Raw genomic sequence first — 19,331 nt, forward strand, 5'->3', positions numbered from 1 at the left:
ACCAGGGAAGTTTCTCTTCCAGCTCCCCCACGGGCCCCCAGGACCCCCACCTTGCAGCGATCTCCGTTTATCCTTTATCTTTGCCCCCAAGGGAAACAACTCCGACCCTCCCAACACTCAGACTGTTTTAACCTGTTTTTAAAAGCCGGTTTCCAGAAAGGCTCCAGGTGCATCCTCGCCGGCCTTTGTGAGCCTGGCCTGCCGCCGCAGGGGTCGGGGGCGGTGCCGCCGTGACTCCGCCCCGCGCCCGGCCCGGTTCTCCGGCTTGGAGCCCCGCGCAGCCCAGATCCGCGGGCAGGCCAGTCCCAGGCCGCGTGCTCTGCAGTCCGCGGCCGCCACGCTCCGAGTCCGCGCTGCTGCGCGCCCAGGCTGCAGAGCTCCCCCGGGGCCCTCGTCCCCGTTCCGGGGCCGGCGCAGGGCGGGCCCCGAGCTCTCTATGCCGCCAGCCCCGGGGCTGCGGAGCCGGCCGGGTGGCTCCTGCGATGGCGGCGGAAGGGGAGGCTGCGGCGAGAGGTGAGGCTTCGGGCGGGCGGCCCCAGGTGGGTGAACGGCGCCGGACGCGCGGGAACATCCCTCGCCGCGCTGGGGGCGAGCGGTCGGCGCCGCGACGCCAGGTGCTGGGCACAGTTTGCGGAGGGCTCCTCTCGCCCCGGCATCACCTCCGATTGGCTCCAGGACCAAGGTCGTCCCTTGGGGACACAGGTGCTGCGCGGCGTCCCGCGCGTTCTCCCGGGGAGAGGGAGGTGGGGAGTCGCCGGGGTCGCCGCCGGGGTCGCCGCCGGCCTTGGGGTTACCCGCAGCCTCCCATCTTGGCCCCGGCTGGACCTTTTGGCGAAGGTGACCTGGAGAGGGACCCTCTGCCGACCACCGGGATCCCACTTCGTCGTCTGCAGGGACTGCTGCGGGGACTTCTTAGATTTCGTTTTTTGTAGGAAGCAGTTGTCATAAGCCATTGAAGGAACTCGGGTCTGCGAGCCTGTATCCTCTGTGCTGGAAACACTCAATCTCCCGGAACCCGTTTCAAAAACTGCCCCGCGGTGGGGCGGGCAGGGGGGTCAGGGGAGCGCGTGGAGGCTGGTCCACCGCACCTCTCACTCGAAAATGACAGATTGCCCCGCAATAACCCTCAGTCAGCGAGAGGTGGCCCTTTTACCGTTGCTGCTTTAGGAAAGCCAACGTTTGAATTCGTTTGTTTTGTTTCATATCTAAGTGGAGTTTTCGTGAATTGAGTTGGAAGCGTTGCTGTTTCTTTTTCCTCCCTCCAGTATGCATACACTGGCAACATTGTGTGGTCTTGTCCATTGCGAGACCACTCGCAATTCTGGGATGGTTATAGAGTATCTGTTTGGTCAAAAGGGAGGCAGGGCAAAACATAGAAATAACTAAAGGAAAACTGAGTGGCAGAGAGAATTTCAGGGACGCCATTGATTAAATCCGCACTGTCCTTTTGGAATATGGCGATGAGTTGTGATTTTTCTCTGAGATACAGCAATGAGAAGAGGTGCTCTTGAAAACTTTATACAGCTAATGGGGATTTGGATCATGGGGAGATTTCCAACATTCTGTCATGTGAATATGTCAAGTCTTTCTGGATGACATAAAGATGTGGGTAAGCGCTGTTTTGCAAAGAGAAGACAGTATATATGGTGTTAAGTTCAGACATGTCACTGGGGTTATTTATCCTTAGCTTTAGTTTCTTCATCTGTAAAATGGGGGTAATTATAGTATCTGTTTTATAGGGTTGTTAGGATTAAATGAGATATAAATGCATTTAAGTACATATAAAGTGCTTAACCCCTTAGCTTAACACAATTATTAATTTACAGCTCCCATATGCTTTGTGAAATTGACGAATCTTGTCTGGTTAATTAAAAAAATTTTTTAACGTTTATTTATTTTTGAGACAGAGACAGAGCATAAACGGGGGAGGGTCAGAGTGAGAGGGAGACACAGAATCGGAAGCAGGCTCCAGGCTCTGAGCCATCAGCCCAGAGCCCGCCGCTGGGCTTGAACTCACGGACCGTGAGATCGTGACCTGAGCCGAAGTCGGACGCTCAACCGACTAAGCCACCCAGGCGCCCCTTGTCTGGTTAATTAAAATGTTATCCCACCAAGTTAAAATTGGCCAAATTGGAGAATATTTGGACTTTACTGAAAAAAGAGAAACCTAAAAATGCACCCACCCATTCAAAGAGTGGCCTTCATCGCAAAAGCCTTCTGGACTTACAAGATTTCAGGCAAATAGCTTATTGCTCCTTAGCTGAACACCAAACATGCAGCTGGGAATGATTAAAATTAATCCTTCTTAGGTAAGAGTAGCAAAGTTTCACTGGGGGCTGGGAGGGCCAGCATTTATTGAGGGCCTGTTACATACCAAGCATTGCATAAGAGATGCCTTCCTTAGTTCATAGCAGCCCTGTGACGAAGGTGGCATTATCTCCATTTTGCAGATGACATGAGAAAACAGGCTGGCCCACAGTTGCACAGCCAGAGAAATGACAAAACTGGACTCAAGATCTGTGGCTACTGGCCCTGCTGCTTTCCTTTCTTTCCTGTCTCACTGGGTGGCGCTAATGAGCGATGTGCGCCCTTTCAGACCCCACCCGCACCCCCCACCGCCACCTTTAGAAAAAAAGGGTGAAACACATGTTGTTACACATTCCCCTATCCCTGGTGGGAAAACGCAACAAAACAGGTCTCTGTATCAGAATCCAGGACCATGTTTTCCTTACACAAAATCCCTAAAGATTTCTTTTCCCTAGGCAGTTTGACGTTAAGGTCCTGGTAGTAAAATACCGATCTAAGAGTAGTGGGGAGGGGCGCCTGGGTGGCACAGTCGGTTAAGCGTCCGACTTCAGCCAGGTCACGATCTCGCGGTCCGGGAGTTCGAGCCCCGCATCAGGCTCTGGGCTGATGGCTCGGAGCCTGGAGCCTGTTTCCGATTCTGTGTCTCCCTCTCTCTCTGCCCCTCCCCCGTTCATGCTCTGTCTCTCTCTGTCCCAAAAATAAATAAATGTTGAAAAAAACTTAAAAGTAGTGGGGAAAAAACCCTCCATGGTGGTTACCCTGCTGAGAATAACTTCAGGGCTGCTTTTGCAGATGGCTGCCAAAAATCAGCTGGTGCCTAACATAATTGCCTGCTCAATTTTTTGACAGGCTTATGGTAAACACCAAGGTTAAGCAAGCTGCCAAGTGACTGGGTGTCCTCCTGGCCAATGATTCCAGAATTCTTGGAGTCAGGGCCAAGGCAATCATGCAGGAGAGGCACATTTTCAAGATTGACCACCTGAGATGGTTTGGGGTCTTGTTGTCTGTGGGACAGCTCTCTCGCCTTCCCTTTCTTACTAGGGCATGTTTTCACCTGTGATGTTATCAGACAACTCTTTCTAAGGCATAGTTCTGCAATTATAGTGGCTTAAATTCATTTTTGTGACTCAGAAATTAAAAAAAAAACACAACATGTCCCAATCAACTTTGCATAAGCTGCCACTCCTGGCCTGGACCCTTAGGCAAAGCTTGAGCCTGAGATGCGTTACTCAAGATAAACCAGGATGGACTAAAACTGCTTTTCACATGTTTAGGGCAAGGTTGTGGAGCAGGTGGGAAGTGAGAGGAAAAGAGAGAATGGGGGGAGGTAGGGGTGGAATAAAGAGAGAAGAGGGGAGAGAGTAAAGGCGCAAGAGGGAAGGAAGGCAGAAAGTGAGGGAAAGAGATGAGGAGAGGAGAGGGTGGAGGGGAGGGAAGGAAAATGAGAAGGGGCAAGGCAAGGAGCTGGGAGAGGGGAGAAGAGGGGAATGAGGCAGGGTAGAGGTGAGAGCATGGAGGGGGGTAGGGACTGCCAGCTCATCAAAGTTTGACTCCAGGGAAAAAAAAGACATTTAATGTTTAAAATATGTAGGGAAATCCAAAATATTAGTAAACAGAAATTTCACTTTACTTTTTTCCTTGTGGCAAGACCCTTGGTTCTAAAAAGCATGGTCTCTTTCTGTGCTGTAAACACTGATTACAGCAACCTTTCAAAATCTCTCCCTTTACATAAAGTTCAGGAAATCATAAATTAGGTAATAACATCTCATTCTAGTAGCTCTGACTTCAGTTGTCCCATTTAGTTGAAGACCTCCAGCTTTCCACTGTGACAGCTGAGTTACACAGCTGCCTGGGGTCTGGGTCACGAGTCAGCATCAGTACGGTCATAAGCAGTATCAGGGACTCTGTGAGCAGGTGCCCTGCAAGAGACGAGTGTACCTGAGACATCTGCCTGCTCATCTTTCCTCTCCTGGTTTCTGCAGGCCTGCTCCCTGCAGTCTGTTCCCCCCACCAAATCCCAGCCTGTCTGTACCCTCCCCCTGCCTCACCCAGTGCCTCCCTCCTTCCTGGCAGGGGCTGTGAAAACTTAAAAGAACCTACAATTTAAACTCTTATTGGAGCTGGGACTACCGCTGGAAGATCTTCTCTGCAGCTGCTTGTAGTATTTCTGGATATTTACTGATCATTTATGAAGCGGTTAGCTGTGCTTATGCCCATTTCTTCTTATGCCCCCATTTTCTTCTCTTGTGTGAAGTCACATTTAGCAGTACTTCACAAATACCCTTTAAATTATATCACCTTAGGCTATAATATCTCACCTCCCAATTAAAAAAAAAATTCCAATGTCTATTTATTTTTGAGAGAGAGACAGAATGTGAGAGGGGGAGGGGCAGAGAGAGAGGGAGACACAGAATCCAAAGCAAGCTTCAGGCTCTGAGCTGTCAGCATTGAGACCGACACGGGGCTCGAACGCACAAACCATGAAATCATGACTTGAGCCGAAGTCAGTTGCTTAACCCACTGAGCCACCGAGGCGCCCCTCCAATTTTTAAACTTAAAATATTTTAAAATTTCTTAAAATATTTTAAATCAGTCCAGTTATATAATATTAAAATTCTCATTTGAAAATACTTAAATATTGTTTGGTACGATAGGAAATTTGTCATTTATCCAAATAAGTTATTGGCATCTCATTTCCCTAGTCTTTAATCTTACCATTTAAATCTCTAAATAATATCTTTACAGAGAGATAAAAACAGAAGCTGGAGGAAAAGGAAATATGGAGAGAATCATTTTTTCACTCAACATGGTTTGCATTACAGGATATTTATTGAAGGTGAAGATTATTACCAGAAAACAGTAATTGCCAATATATTCAAAATGTTTTAGTTCTAGTATTTTATGTATTTTTTTTAAGTAGATAAGAGATACACTTTACCATATGTTCCAAACATGTTGCAGGCAAAGTGGAGAGTCATCCACTGGCTTTTTCTTCCAAAATATCTCCATTTTGTCTCCCTATTATGTCCTGTAGTCTGTTATATGAGGGCGTCTGCCTTTCCCCATATGTTTTAAACTTTGCTCCCTGCAGGTGTTGCTCAGGCTGTTGTCTGCCACTGGAATGCTCCTGCCCTCCAGATGGGCATATGGAAGTCTTACCTTGTCTTGAAGGCTGAGCTCAGGTGTCACTGTGTTTTTACTTGCCTGTGGAGGAGGACAGCTGGTATATAGGGAAATGAGCATGAGCTTGGGAACCAGGCCATTGGGAATGTGATCACCAGTTTCATTATTTACTAGCTATGTGACCTTGGCCAAATTATTAAACTGCTCTGAGCCCCAATTTCCTTGTCTATAAAATGGGGGGTAAAAATGCTTAACTTGGAAGCTTATGTGGGAATTAAATGAGATGATTCCCAGAGCGTCTCCTCTCCCCGTTATGGAAATGCTACTCCCCTTCTATTTTCACACTGTAGTCTTTTTGTGGGTCTGTTGTAACATTTGGGCCTGCTTGCCCCAAGTTATTTAGGTAGGTTTCTTAGCTCCAGCCCTGGTTGCCCATTCCTAGGAGAACAGGGTTGATTCTTACTCATCTTTAAAATCTCCAACTCCTTGTACCTGTTAAATGCCTAATAAAGGTTTGTTGATTTTAAATAAATAACGATTGGTCTAATGTGTGGACAGCGCTGGTTCATTCATAAACTATCCATTAAATACAAACTACTGTACTAAGCACACAGAGATGAAGAAATGGATAAAGAAAGGAAAATGATTCAAGAGCTTATAAATAGGTAAAAAGCAGTCAAGGTATATGTAACAAGATAGAACCTAGTAAAATCTCTAGTTTAACTGCTGAGAGTGAGCCTCACTACCCAAAGGAGAAATCACATCTAGTTCAGCGGGGAGGGACTCACAGACTTTAAGAGAAGGTGCTAACTTTAGTATCAGTGGATAGATAATTCTTGGGGAGGTAGCCAAGAAGAGGGTCTTTCAGGACAGAGAATAGGAGATATGCAAAAGTCATCAGTAACTAGTTCTATGAAAAATGCTGTTGATGTTTTGATAGTGATTGCATTGAATCTGTAGATTGCCTTGGGTCGTATAAACATTTTAACAACCTTGATTCATCCAGTCCGTGAGCATGGTATAGCTTTCCATTTATTTGTGTCATCTTTAGTTTCTTTCATGAATGTCTTATAAGTTTTCAAAGTATAGGTCTTACACATCCTTGGTTAAATTTATTTCTAGGTATTTTGTTCTTTTTGATGCAATGATAAATGTGATTATTCTCCTAATTTCTCTTTCTGCCAGTTTGTTATTAGTGTATAAAAATGCACCGGATTTCTGTGTATTAGTTTTGTATCCTGAAATTTATTCTAGTAAGTTTTTGGTTTTTAGGGTTTTCTATATGTAGAATTATGTCATCTGCAAATAATGATAGTTTATTTCTTCCTTACCAATTTAGATGCTTTTTATTCCTTTTCTTTGACTGCTGTGGCTAGGACTTCCAATGCTGTATTGAATAAAAATGATGAGAACGGATGGCCTTGTGTTGTTCCTGATCTTAGAGGAAAAGCTTTTAGTTTTCCACCATTGACAATGATGTTAACTGTGGGCTTGCGATATGAGGCCTTTATTATGTTGAGGTATGTTCCCTCCATTATCCCTTTTTTAAAAAAAAATGTTTATTTTGAGAGAGAGCGAATGAGCTAGAGGGCTGTAGGGGAGGGGCAGAGAGAGAGGGAGAGAGAGAAGCCCAAGCAGACTCTGCACTGTCAGCACAGAGCTGGACATGAGTCTGATCTCATGAACCTCGACACCATGACCTGAACCAAAATCAAGAATTGGACATGTAACCAACTGAGCCGTATAACCACTTTTTTGAGAGTATTTTCTCATGAATTATGATGGATTTTGTTAATTGTTTTTTTCGGCATGTATTGAGATGATCATATGGTTTTGTTCTTAATTTTGTTATTGTGGTGTTTCACATTGTTTGGTTTGTAGACATTGAACCATCCTTGCATCCCTGGAATAAATCTCACTTGATAGTGGAGAATGATCTTTTTTTTTTTTTTTGAGAATGATCTTTTTAACGTATACTTAAACTTGGTTTGCTAGTATTTTGTTGAGTATTTTTACATCTATGTTCATTAGAGATATTGGTCTGCAATTTCCTTTTTTTTTTATAGTGTTTTTTTCTAGTTTTGGTATCACAGTACACAGTAAGAGAAAAATGCACTTGGAAGCATTTTTTCCTCTTTAATTTTATACAATAGGTTGAGACAGATATTAACTGTTTTTTAAATGTTTGGTAGAATTCATCTGTGAAGCAGTTGGGTACTGGATTTTTGTTTCTTGGAGTTGTTCTCTGTATTTTGTTTTTTGTTTTGTTATTGTTTGTTTGTTTTTGACTACTGATTCTATTTCATTACTAGTAATTGATCTGTTCAGATTTTCTCTTTCTTCCTGATTCAGTTTTACAGGATTGTATGTTTCCAGGAATTTATTCATTTCTTTTAGGTTGTCCAATTTGTTGGCATATAATTTTTGATAGTAGTCTTATAATCCTTTGTATTTCTGTGATTTTCATTAACTCTCCTTTTTCTTTTCTGATTTTTATTTGAGTCCTCTTTTTTTTTTTTTTTTCCTTGATGAGTCTGGCTAAAGGGTTATCAATTTTCAAAGAACTAGCTCTTGGTTTCATTGATCATTTTTATTGTTTTGTTTTGTTTTTAGTCCCTATTTCATATTTTCTGCTCTGCTCTTTATTGTTTCCTTCCTTCTACTACTTTGGGCTTTGTTCTTTTTTCTAGTTCCTTTAAGTGTAAGGTTAGATTGTTTGATGTTTTTCGTTTCTTGAGTTGGGCCTATATTGCTCTGAACTCCCCTCTTAGATCTGCTTTTGCTGTGTCCCAGAGAGTTTGAATCTTTATGTTTCCATTTTCATTTGTCTCCATGTATTTTTTTTATTTCCTCTTTAATTTCTTCATTGACCCATTGGTGGTTCAGTAACATGTGTAGCCCACATGTTTGCATTTTTTATAGTTTTTTTTTCTTGAAATTGATTTCTAGTTTCATACCATTGTAGTCAGAAAAGGTGCCTGATATGATTTCAGTTTTCTTTAATTTGTTGAGATCTGTTTTGTGGTCTAACATGTGATCTGTCCTGGAGAATATTCCTTGTGCACTTGGGGGGGAAAAAAAAAAGTATATTCTGCTGTTTTTGAATAGGATGTTCTGTATACATATGTTAAGGCCATCTGATCTAATGTGCTGTTCCAAGCCACTATTTCCTTATTGATTTTCTATCTGGATGATTTATCCATTGATGTAAGTGGACTTGTAATGTCCCCTATTGTGTATTATTGTCAGCTTTTCCTTTTATGTCTGTTAATATTTGCTTTATATATTTAGGTGCTCCTATGCTAGGTACATAGATATTTACAATTGTTCTATCCTCTTGTTGGATTGATTCCTTTGTCATTACACTTCATTTTCAATTTTTATGTAACTTAAATCTGAAGTGGGTCTCTTACAGGCTTACAGGCAGCATACAGATGAGTCTTTTTTTTTTTTTTTTTTTTTTTGCTATTCATTCACGATGTGTCTTTTGATTGGAGCATTTATTCCATTTACAGTGAAAGTAATTATTGATAGGTTTGTACTTGTTTAATTGTTTCCTGGTTGTTTTTGTGGTTCTTCTCTATTCCTTTCTTCTTTTCTTGCTCTCTTCACTTGTGATTTGATGACTTCAGTTTATGCTTGAGGTTTTATTCCATTAATTTTTTGTGTGCTTGTTATAGGATTATGGTTTGTGGTTACTATGAGGTTTCTATGTGACATTCTGTGTATATAGCAGTCTATAATAAATTGGTCACTTGTGTTTGAACACATTCTAAAAACACTACATTTTTTTAATTAAAAAAAACTGTTTAATGTTTGTTTATTTTTGAAACACAGAGAGTGAGTGTGAGCAGGGGAGGGGAAGGGAGGATCCAAAGTGGGTTCTGTGCTGTCAGCAGAGAGCCTGATGCAGGTTTGAACTCATGAACCGTGAGACCATGACCTGAGCTGAAGTCAGATACTTAACCAACTGATCCACCCAGGAGCCCCTATTTAATTTTTTTTTTTTTAATGTAAACTCTACACCACATGTGGGGCTTGAACTCATGACCCCAAGATCAGGAATTGCATGCTCTCCTGACTGAGCAAGCCAGGCACTCCAAAACACTGAATTTTAACCCCATCTCCATGTCCTATATATATGATGTCATATTTTACATCTTCTTATTTTGTTTACCCCCTAATTTTCATAGATATGAGTAATTTTACTACTTTTAAAAAAATTTGAGTATAGTTGACATGCAATGTTATATTAGTGTCAGACGTACAATTAGTGATTTGACAAGTTTATACATTATCTTGTGTTTACTATAAGTATAGTTACCATCCATCCCATTGCATTGCTGTTACAAAATCACTGACTTATGCTCTGCTTTATTCCTGTGACTTACTCATTCCATATCTGGAAGCCTGTATCTCCCTCTCTCCTTCACCCATTTTGCCCAAACCCCCACTTCCCTCTGGCAACCATGTTCTCTGTATTTATAGTTCATATTCTGACTTTTGTTTGTTTATTCATTTTTTATTAGATTTTATTTATGAGTGGAATCATATGGTATTTGTCTTTTTCAGTATGACTTATTTCACTTAGCATTATATGCTCTAAGCCATCCATGTTGTCTCCAATGGCATGATCTCATCCTTGTTTTTTATTTTTTAATTTTTTTTAATGTTTATTTTTGAGAGAGAGAGTGAGCATGTGTATGCAGGTGAGGGGAAGAGAGAGAGGGAGACACAGAATCCAAAGCAGGCTCCAGGCTCTGAGCTGTCAGCACAGAACCCAACGCAGGGCTCGAACTCACAGGAACTGAGATCATGACCTGAGACGAAGTTGGATGCTTAACCAACTGAGTTACCCAGGTGCCCAGATCTCATCCTTGTTTATGGAGGTGTAGTATCCCATTGTAATATATACCACATTTTCCTTATCCATTTGGCTTTTGATGCACACTTAGGTTGCTTGCATGCCTTGGCTATTGTAAATAATGCTGCAATAAACATAGAGGTGCCTATATCTTTTCGAGTGAGTGTTTTCCTTTCCCTGGATAAATACCCAGTACTGGAATTATTGGATGATATGGTATTTCTATTTTTAATTTTTGGAGAAACCTCTATACTTTTTTCCACAATGGCTATACCAGTTTGCTTTCCCACTAACAGTGCATGAGGGCTCTTTTCTGTCCACCTCCTTGCCAGCACTTGTTATTTCTTGTGTTTTTGATTTTAGCCATTCTGACAGGTATGAGGTGATATCTCTTTGTGGTTTTGACTTGCATTCCCTTGTTAATTAGTGATGTTGAGCATCTTGTCATATGTCTGTTGACCATTCATATGTCTTCTTTAGAAAAATGTCTATTCAGGTCCTTTGCCCATTTTTAAATTGGATTATTATTATTATTATTATTATTTTGGTGTTCAGTTATATAATTTCCTTATCTATTTTAGATATTAACTCATCATTGGATATATCATTTGCAAAGATCTCCCATTCAGTAGATTTTCTTTTAGTTTTGTTGTTTTCTTTTCTATGCAAAAGCTTCTTATTTTGATGTACTCCCAATAGCTTATTTTTGCTTGTTTCCTTTTCCTTATGAGACATGTGTAGAAAAATATTGCTATGGCTAATGTCAGAGAAATTACTGCCTATGTTCTCTTCTAGGATTTTTATGCTTTCAGGTCTTATATTTAGGCCTTTAATCCATTTTGAGTTTATTTTTGTGTATAGTGTTAGTAAGTGGACCACTTTCATTCTTTTACATGTAGCTGTCTAGTTTTCCCGGCACCATTTATTGAAAAGATTCTCTTTTTCCCCATTGTGTATTCTTGCCTCCTTTTTAATAGATTAATTGACCAGATAAATGCCTGCTTATTTCTGTGGTTTCTGTTCTGTTCTATTGATCTATGTATCTGTTTTTGTGCCAATACCATACTGTTTTGATTACTACAGTTTTGTAGTGTATCTTGAAATTGTGATACCTCTAGCTTCATTATTTTTGATCAAAATTGCTTTGGCTATTTCAGGTCTTCTGTGGTTCCATATACATTTTAGTTTTATTTGTTCTAGTTTTGTGGAAAATGCTGTTGGTATTTTGAGATTTATTGAATCTATAGATTTCTTTGAGTAATGTGAACATTTTGACAGTATTAATTCTTCCAATCCATAAGCATGAACTATCTTTCCATTTGTTTGTGTCATTTTCAGTTTCTTTCATCAGTATTTTATAGTTTTCAGAGTACAGGTCTTTCACCTCTTTGGTCAAGTTAATTCCTATGTATTTTATTCTTTTTTGGTGCAATTGTAAATGGTGTTGTTTTTTAAGTTTCTCTTTCTACAATTGTTGTTACTGTATAGAAGTGCTACCAATTTCTGGGTATTTTGTATCTTGCAACCTTACTGAACTTGTTGATTACTCCCTATAGTTTTTTAGGGGAGTCTTTAGGATTTTCTATGTATAGTATCATGTCATCTGCAAATAGTGACAGTTTGCCTTCTTCCTTGCCAGTATAGATGCCTCTTATTTCTTTTTCTTGTCCGATTGCTGTGTCTAGGACCTTCAGTACTATGTTGAATAAAAATGGTGAGAGTGGACATCCTTGTCTTGTTCCTGATCTTAGAGGAAAATCTCTCAGTGTTTCACTGTTGAGTATGATCTTAGCTGAGGGTCTTCCAAATATGACCTTTTTTATGTTCAGGTATGTTCCCTCTAAACCCATTTTGTTGAGAGTGTTTATCATGAAGTGGCATTGAATATCGTCAAATACTTTTTCTGCATCTATTTAGATGACAATATGATTTTTATCCTTTGTTTTGTTGATGTGGTGTATGATGTTGATTGATTTGTGAATATTAAACCATTCTTGCATCCTGAGAATAAATCCTACCTGATCATGGTAAATGATTTTTTTTTGAAATTTTTTTGTTGAATGCAATTTGCTAATATTTTGTAGAGAATTTTTGCATGTATGCTTAACAGAGATATTGGCCTGTAGTTTTGTTTTTTGTGATGACTTCGATTTTGGTATCAGGGTAATGCTGGCCTTGTAAAATGTATTTGGAAGCTTTCCTTCTTCTATTTTTTGGAATGGCTTACGGAGAATAGGTATTAACTGTTCTTTAAATATTTGGTAAAATTGACCTGTGAAGTCCTCTGGTCCTGCACTTTTATTTTTTGGTAGTTTTTGGTTACCGATTCAATTTAATTACTTGTAATAGGTATGTTTAAGTTACCTATTTCTTCCTGGTTCAGTTTTGGAAGATTTATGTTTCTAGGAATTGATTTCTTATAGATTGTCCAGTTCATTGACATATATTTTTACATTTTCTTCTCTTATAATCCTTTTATTTCTATGGTGTCAATTGTTACTTCTCCTCTCTTATTTCTGATTTTATTTATTTGAGTCCTTTCTCTTTTTTCCTTCATGAGTCCAGCTAAGGTTTTTTCTCTTTTATCTTTTCAAAGAACCAGATCTTGGTTTCAATGATTTCTGTCTGTCTGTCTGTCTCTACCTAATTTATTTCTGCTCTGATTTTTATTTCCTTTCTTTTACTCACCTTGAGCTTTATTTGTTCTTCTTTTCTAGTCTCCTTAGGTGTAAGGTTAGATTGAGGTTTTTCTTGTCTCTTGTTTCATTTTTTTGCAGGTAGCTGTCCAGCTTTCCCAACACCATTTGTTGAAGAGACTTTTTCCCCGTGCATATTCTTTCCTCCTTTGTGAAAGATTAACAGACCATATAATCATGGGTGTATTTCTGGGTCTCTGTTCTGTTCTACTGATCTATGTGTCTATTTTTGTGCCAGCACCATACAGTTTTGATTACTACAGCTTTACAGTATAACCTGAAGTCTGGAGCTACTTAATCTCTTAAACTTTTATCACTTTTTACAGAAAGAATAAAGAAAGATTAATAGTAAAAGAGAAATATAAAACAAAAAATGAAAAAAGAGAGAAAAAAGAAAAAGTGAAAGAAAATAAAAGAGGAGAAGAGAGGTGCCTGGCTCAGTCGGTTGAGTGTCCAACTTCGGCTCAGGTCATGATCTCCCAGTTTGGGAGTTTGAGCCCCACGTCAGGCTCTGTGCTGACAGCTCAGAGCCTGGAGCTTGCTTCGGATTCTGTGTCTCCCTCTCTCTCTGCCCCTCGCCTGCTTGCTCGCTTGCTCTTTCTCTCTCTCTCAAAAATAAATAAAACATTAAAAAAAAAGAAAAGAAAAGAGGAAGAAAGGGAAAAAAACAAGAAAAACAAAACTGACCAAAAGTAAAACAAAAGAAGAGAAATTTTAAAAAGAAAAAAACAAAATAAAAATTCAAGAATACAAAATAAAAACAAACCAGAGAAACACAAAACATGGCCTGTTTTTGGTGTCCCAACAGCACAGGGCAGCTGGTGTGGGCTTGCGGATCCTGGGCTTCCTGATGTTTCAAGCTCCCTGAGCTAGACACTGCTCAGTGTGTGCTTTTAAGGTGGAGAGTGCCTCGGTCCCTTCGCACCTTTGAACTGTCGCTTTTTTTTTTCTTGTGCCGCAGTGTGACTGGTGCTGGTGTGTGCTTGAGGACCCTGGGCTTGCCTGAGGTCACAAGCTCCCTGTGATGACTGGATCCACCAGTTGTGGCATCTGGACCTGCCCCTTTTGGCGTCCAGAACCTGCCCTGGTCTGCGCTTTTAGGGTGGAGGGGAGAAAATGTTCCCATAGTTCTTCTGCCCTTTTAAACCATGGCTTTTTTTCTGTGTCCCAGCACCAGCGGGCTGGTGTGGGCTTGTGGATCTGGGCTTCCTGAGGTCGCAAGCTTTCTGTGATGATCTGACCCACCAGTTATGGCATCACGACCTGCTAATCATGGCATATGAACCCACCTGTTATGATGTCCAGACCCTGCTCCGGTTTTGGCTTTTAAGGTGGAGGGGGGAGAGAGTATTCTCACAGCTCCTTTTAAACCTGGCTTCTTTCTCTGTGCCCCAGTGCGATTAGGGCTGGTGTGGGCTTGTGGACTCTGGGCTCAGTCTGGGCTCGCTCAAGTTGTAAGCTCACTCAGATAATGGGTAATCTCACCCATTATGGTATCCAGATCCTGCTCCAGTCTAGGCTGTTAAGGGGGGAATACAACTGTGTCCTTCAGTCTCTCTGACCTGGAGAGTGTTCCAGAGCTCCTCCCCCTCTTGGCAGATTTCTAGAGCGGTCTCTCCTATATGCTGGTTCCTCTTTTAAACTGTGGCTTTTCTGTGTCCCCAGGGACAGTGGGGTCTGTTCCCAGTTCCTCAGTGCTGTCTCTCTCCCCACTTCTGTTCACGGTGTTGGGGTGGGGGTTCTCTTTGTTACTGTGTCTCTCTCTTCCTGTTCTCTTGCCATTCTCTCTATCTTTGTTCAGTAGCTGTTCAGTCAGCCCTCAGTTCTTCTTCAGGAAGAATTGTTCTATTAATAGGTGTAATTTGGTGTGTTCCCTGGAGGAGGTGAGTTCAGAGTCTTCCTACGTTGTCACCTTGAACCAGAAGTCTAATTTTACTACTTTTTTCTTAACTTTTATACTAGCTTTATAAGTGATTGATCTACTACCTTCGCTATATGTTTGCTGTGACCAGTGAATTTTTTTCCTTTTGTAATTTTCTTACCTCTAGTTATGTTCTTTTTTTTCCTGCCTTTGAGAAGTCCCTTAAACATTTCTTGGAAGTCTAGTTTAGTGATGATAAACTCCTTTAACTTTTATTTGTCTGAGAAACTCTTTATCTCTCCTTCAATTCTGAATAATCTTGGCAGGTGCAGTATCCTTGGCTGAAAGGTTTTTGGTTTTTTTGTTTGTTTTTTCCCCTCTTTCAGTACTTTGAATATATCATGCCACTGTCTTCTGGCCTGTGAAGTTTCTGCTAAAAAACCAGCTGATAGCCTTACGGAGTTTCCCTTGTTCTTAACCATTTGCCTTTTCTCTTCTTTGAAGATTCTCTCTTTAATTTTTGACATTTTAATAATTATGTGTCTTGGCTTCTCCAAAGAAGACATCCAGATGGCCGACCGACACATGAGAAAATGCTCAACATCACTCATCATCAGGGAAATACAAATCAAAAGCACAATGAGATGCCACCTTATACCTGTCAAAATGGCTCACATTAACAACTCAGGGAACAGATGTCGGTGAGGATGTGGAGAAAGAGGATCTCTTTTGCACTGCTGGTGGGAATGCAAACTGGTGCAGCCACTCTGGGAAACAGTGTGGAGGTTCCTCAAAAAATTGAAAATAGAACCACCCTACGACCCAGCAATTGCACTACTAGGCATTTATCCACGGGATACAGGTGTGCTGTTTCAAAGGGACACATGCACCCCCATGTTTATAGCAGCACTATCGACAATAGCCAAAGTATGGAAAGAGCCCAAATGCCCATCAATGGATGAATGGATAAAGAAGAGGTGGTATATATACACAATGAAGTATTACTTGGCAATCAAAAAGAGTGAAATCTTGCCATTTGCAACTATGTGGATGGAACTGGAGGGTATTATGCTAAGTGAAATAAGTCAGTCAGAGAAAGACAAAAATCATATGACTTCACTCATATGAGGACTTTAAGAGACAATAGATGAACATAAGGGAAGGGAAACAAAAATAATATAAAAACAGGGAGGGGGACAAAACAGAAGAGACTCATAAATATGGAGAACAAACTGAGGGTTACGGGAGGGGTTGTGGGAGGGGCGATGGGCTAAATGGGTAAAGGGCACGAAGGACTCTACTCCTGAAATCATTGTTGCACTATATGCTAACTAATTTGGATGTAGATTAAAAAAAAAAAGTTAATAAAAAAAATTATCATGTGTCTTGGTATTGAGGGCTTTCTGTGCTTCTTGAACTTGGATATCTTTTTGCTTCTCCAAAGTTTAGGGGAGTTTTCAGCAGTTATTTAAGTATATTTTCTGCCCCTTTCTCAATCTGTTCTCCTTCTAGCCTCCTGTAATGCAGATGTTGGTGTACTTAATGTTTCCCTGGGGGTCCTTTAACCTATCTTCTATTTTATTTTATTTTTTTTTCAACGTTTATTTATTTTTGGGACAGAGAGAGACAGAGCATGAACGGGGGTGGGGCAGAGAGAGAGGGAGTCACAGAATCAGAAACAGGCTCCAGGGTCTGAGCCATCAGCCCAGAGCCTGACGCGGGGCTCGAACTCACGGAGCGTGAGATCGTGACCTGGCTGAAGTCGGACGCTTAACCGACTGCGCCACCCAGGCGCCCCTAACCTATCTGCTATTTTATTTTATTTTTTTTTCAACGTTTATTTATTTTTGGGACAGAGAGAGACAGAGCATGAACGGGCAAGGGGCAGAGAGAGAGGGAGACAGAATCGGAAACAGGCTCCAGGCTCTGAGCCATCAGCCCAGAGCCCGACGCGGGGCTCGAACTCACGGACCGCGAGATCGTGACCTGGCTGAAGTCGGATGCTTAACCGACTGCGCCACCCAGGCGCCCCATCTATCTTCTATTTTAAATTCATGTGTATTATCTATCTATGTATCTATCTATTTTGTTGTTCAGCTTGGATGCTTTCCCTTAGCTTGTCTTCCGGATAGCAGGTCTGTTCTTCTACATCCTGTAGTCTGATGCAGATTTCCTCTAGTGTGTTTTTCACTTCAATTATTGTATTTATCAGCTCTGACTGGTCATTTTTTATATTTTCTATCAGTTTCTTAAAGTTCTCACTGAATTCACACACTCCTCTCATCTGGTGAACATCTTTTTTACTCTTTCTTTGAACTCTTTATTAGGTAGATTGCTTGTCTCCATTTTGTTTAGTTTTTTTTTTTTTTTTTTTGAAGATTTGTCTTATTCTCTCATCAGGACCATATTCCTCTGTCTCCTTATTTTTTCTGGCTCTCTGTGTTTATTACTATGTATTAGGTAGATCAGCTACATCTGGTCTTGAAAGTAGTGACCTTCTGTAAAAGGCATCTGTGGGGCCCAGTAGAGGGCTGTGACCTCTACAGGCATGCTGGTGGGCAGGGCTGGCTTCCTTCTCCCTGGCAAGTGTCTCCTCCTGGAGAGGTGCTGGACCTGACAGAGGCTGTCTACCCGGTGTTGCAAGGCAGGAGCCCCTTTGCAGGAGTGCCGGCTGAGGTGGGTGGGTTGGTAGAGCAGGGCAAGTGGTGCCAGTATGGTAACGGAAACTATAAGAACTGGCTCCCACAAGCTTCTGGCCAGCTGGGCTGAAGTAGGGCAAGAAAAATGGTGCCTACCAGTACTTCCATTCCCAGAGAGAGCTCCCACAGATCCCCGCCCCTCTGGCACGCATGCCTGAAGTTAGTCAGTGAGTCTCCTTCGTGTATAACCCAGGTACTTTTCAAACAGGGGGTCTTGGACTGAGTGATACTAACGAGTGGAGTCTCAGTTTCCTATAGCTGTCCATCTCTCCTGAGTTAAGCCCTGCTGGTTTTCAAAGCCAGATGTTATGCGGGCTTGTCCTGGTGCAGGTCTCAGGGCTGGAAGTGCTGATCCAGCTGAAAGGCTTGATCCCCTTGCTACCTTGGGAGCACCTCTGTGCCTGTGATGTCCCTCCTGCTTATGGGTCTCTGCCACACCAGTGGTTTCATTCTCTGCTGCATCCTTTCCCCTCCTGTCCTTCTTGACGTGGCCTTTTCTTTACTTGTTTGGCTGCGGGAGATCTGCTCTGCTAGGCTTCGGGTTGTTTTCAAAGTGAGCTGCATTATATGTAGTTGTTGCCTTGTTATGTCTGCGGCACGAGGTGAGCTCGGGATCCTCCTATTCCACCATCTTCCTTAAACTGCAACCAGTGTATCTTTTATAGGTTTTCTGTGTGGCATTTGGCGTATCCAATCATGCCAGATTAACATTAATCATGATAATAGCATGCATCATGGTCCTGTTTACTCATCAGCTGCAAGAATTATATTTTCCCAAGTGTAACGATGATGTGGGTATAGACCATCCAAATCTAAATATGTTTTTCTGCTTTTTGGAAAAACATGTTGACATTCAAAATGCTGAACCCTGTATTCTTTTTATGCATGAGGATCAATCCAGTCCGGAACAAGTTAGAGGACTTTCCTGTTTCTGATGAACTATACTCCCTTTCTTTTGCCTATACCTGGATTAGGTTATAATGCCTATGAAATGTTGACCTTTTCCAGAATAGTCATAGGGAATAAGTCTTCAATGTTTATATCACTCTGATTATATTCTGTTTTTTTTTTTTTTTTTTAAAGTTTATTTATTTTTGGGACAGAGAGAGACAGAGCATGAACGGGGGAGGGGCAGAGAGAGAGGGAGACACAGAACGGGAAACAGGCTCCAGGCTCTGAGCCATCAGCCCAGAGCCTGACGCGGGGCTCGAACTCCCGGACCGCGAGATCGTGACCTGGCTGAAGTCGGACGCTTAACCGACTGCGCCACCCAGGCGCCCCTGATTATATTCTGTATCACAACTGAGTGGTTTCCTATGACTGATTTCCTTGTAGTCATAATGGGTGTTTCGACTACCCCTTGGCCCCATTTCAAAAGCTTAGTATAGACTGGCCTCTAGAGCTTTAACCTTTTAACCTTTCCTTCAATGCTTGCTAGATTTTTGGATGTGCTGCCATATCTGTTAAGTGCTGATATCCAAAGCTGAACTTCTGTTGGGAGGGAATGTGGAATAGTGGCCTGCTTTTGGCTTTGAGAGATCTGAACTCTTTCACCTAATTATTGTGTGATCTTTGGCATGTGTATCAATTTGGGTTCAACCAGAGGAACAGAACCAGTAGGAGATGTGTATATTAAGAGATTTGTTGCAAGGAATTGGCTTATGCAACTGTGGGGGCTGACTGGGATCCACAGGGCAGGCTGTTAGGAAAGGCAGGCTGAAGCAGCTGTAGGTAGGCAGTTCCCTTCTCTTCAGGGAAGCCTCCGTTCTGTTAAGGCCTTT

The 19,331-nt window shown here is 41.7% G+C and overlaps 1 protein-coding gene across 4 annotated transcripts in view; it reads left to right on the forward strand.

Annotated features, from left to right (window-relative positions):
- The first annotated feature begins 303 nt into the window (after window positions 1–303).
- Window positions 304–19,331, forward strand: part of BMAL2 (basic helix-loop-helix ARNT like 2) — a 123,060-nt gene continuing 104,032 nt past the window's right edge. For 3 of the 4 annotated variants that reach the window (XM_047866571.1, XM_047866574.1, XM_047866573.1), the window contains exon 1: window positions 304–513. In XM_047866571.1, the coding sequence (XP_047722527.1) occupies window positions 483–513 (31 nt within the window). In that variant the 5' untranslated portion in view covers window positions 304–482. Of the gene's footprint in view, window positions 540–19,331 lie in introns of all 4 variants that reach the window. The other variant, XM_047866572.1, reaches the window with a different exon arrangement.

This window comes from Prionailurus viverrinus, chromosome B4 (genome assembly GCF_022837055.1).
Source record: "Prionailurus viverrinus isolate Anna chromosome B4, UM_Priviv_1.0, whole genome shotgun sequence".
Lineage (NCBI taxonomy): Eukaryota > Metazoa > Chordata > Mammalia > Carnivora > Felidae > Prionailurus > Prionailurus viverrinus.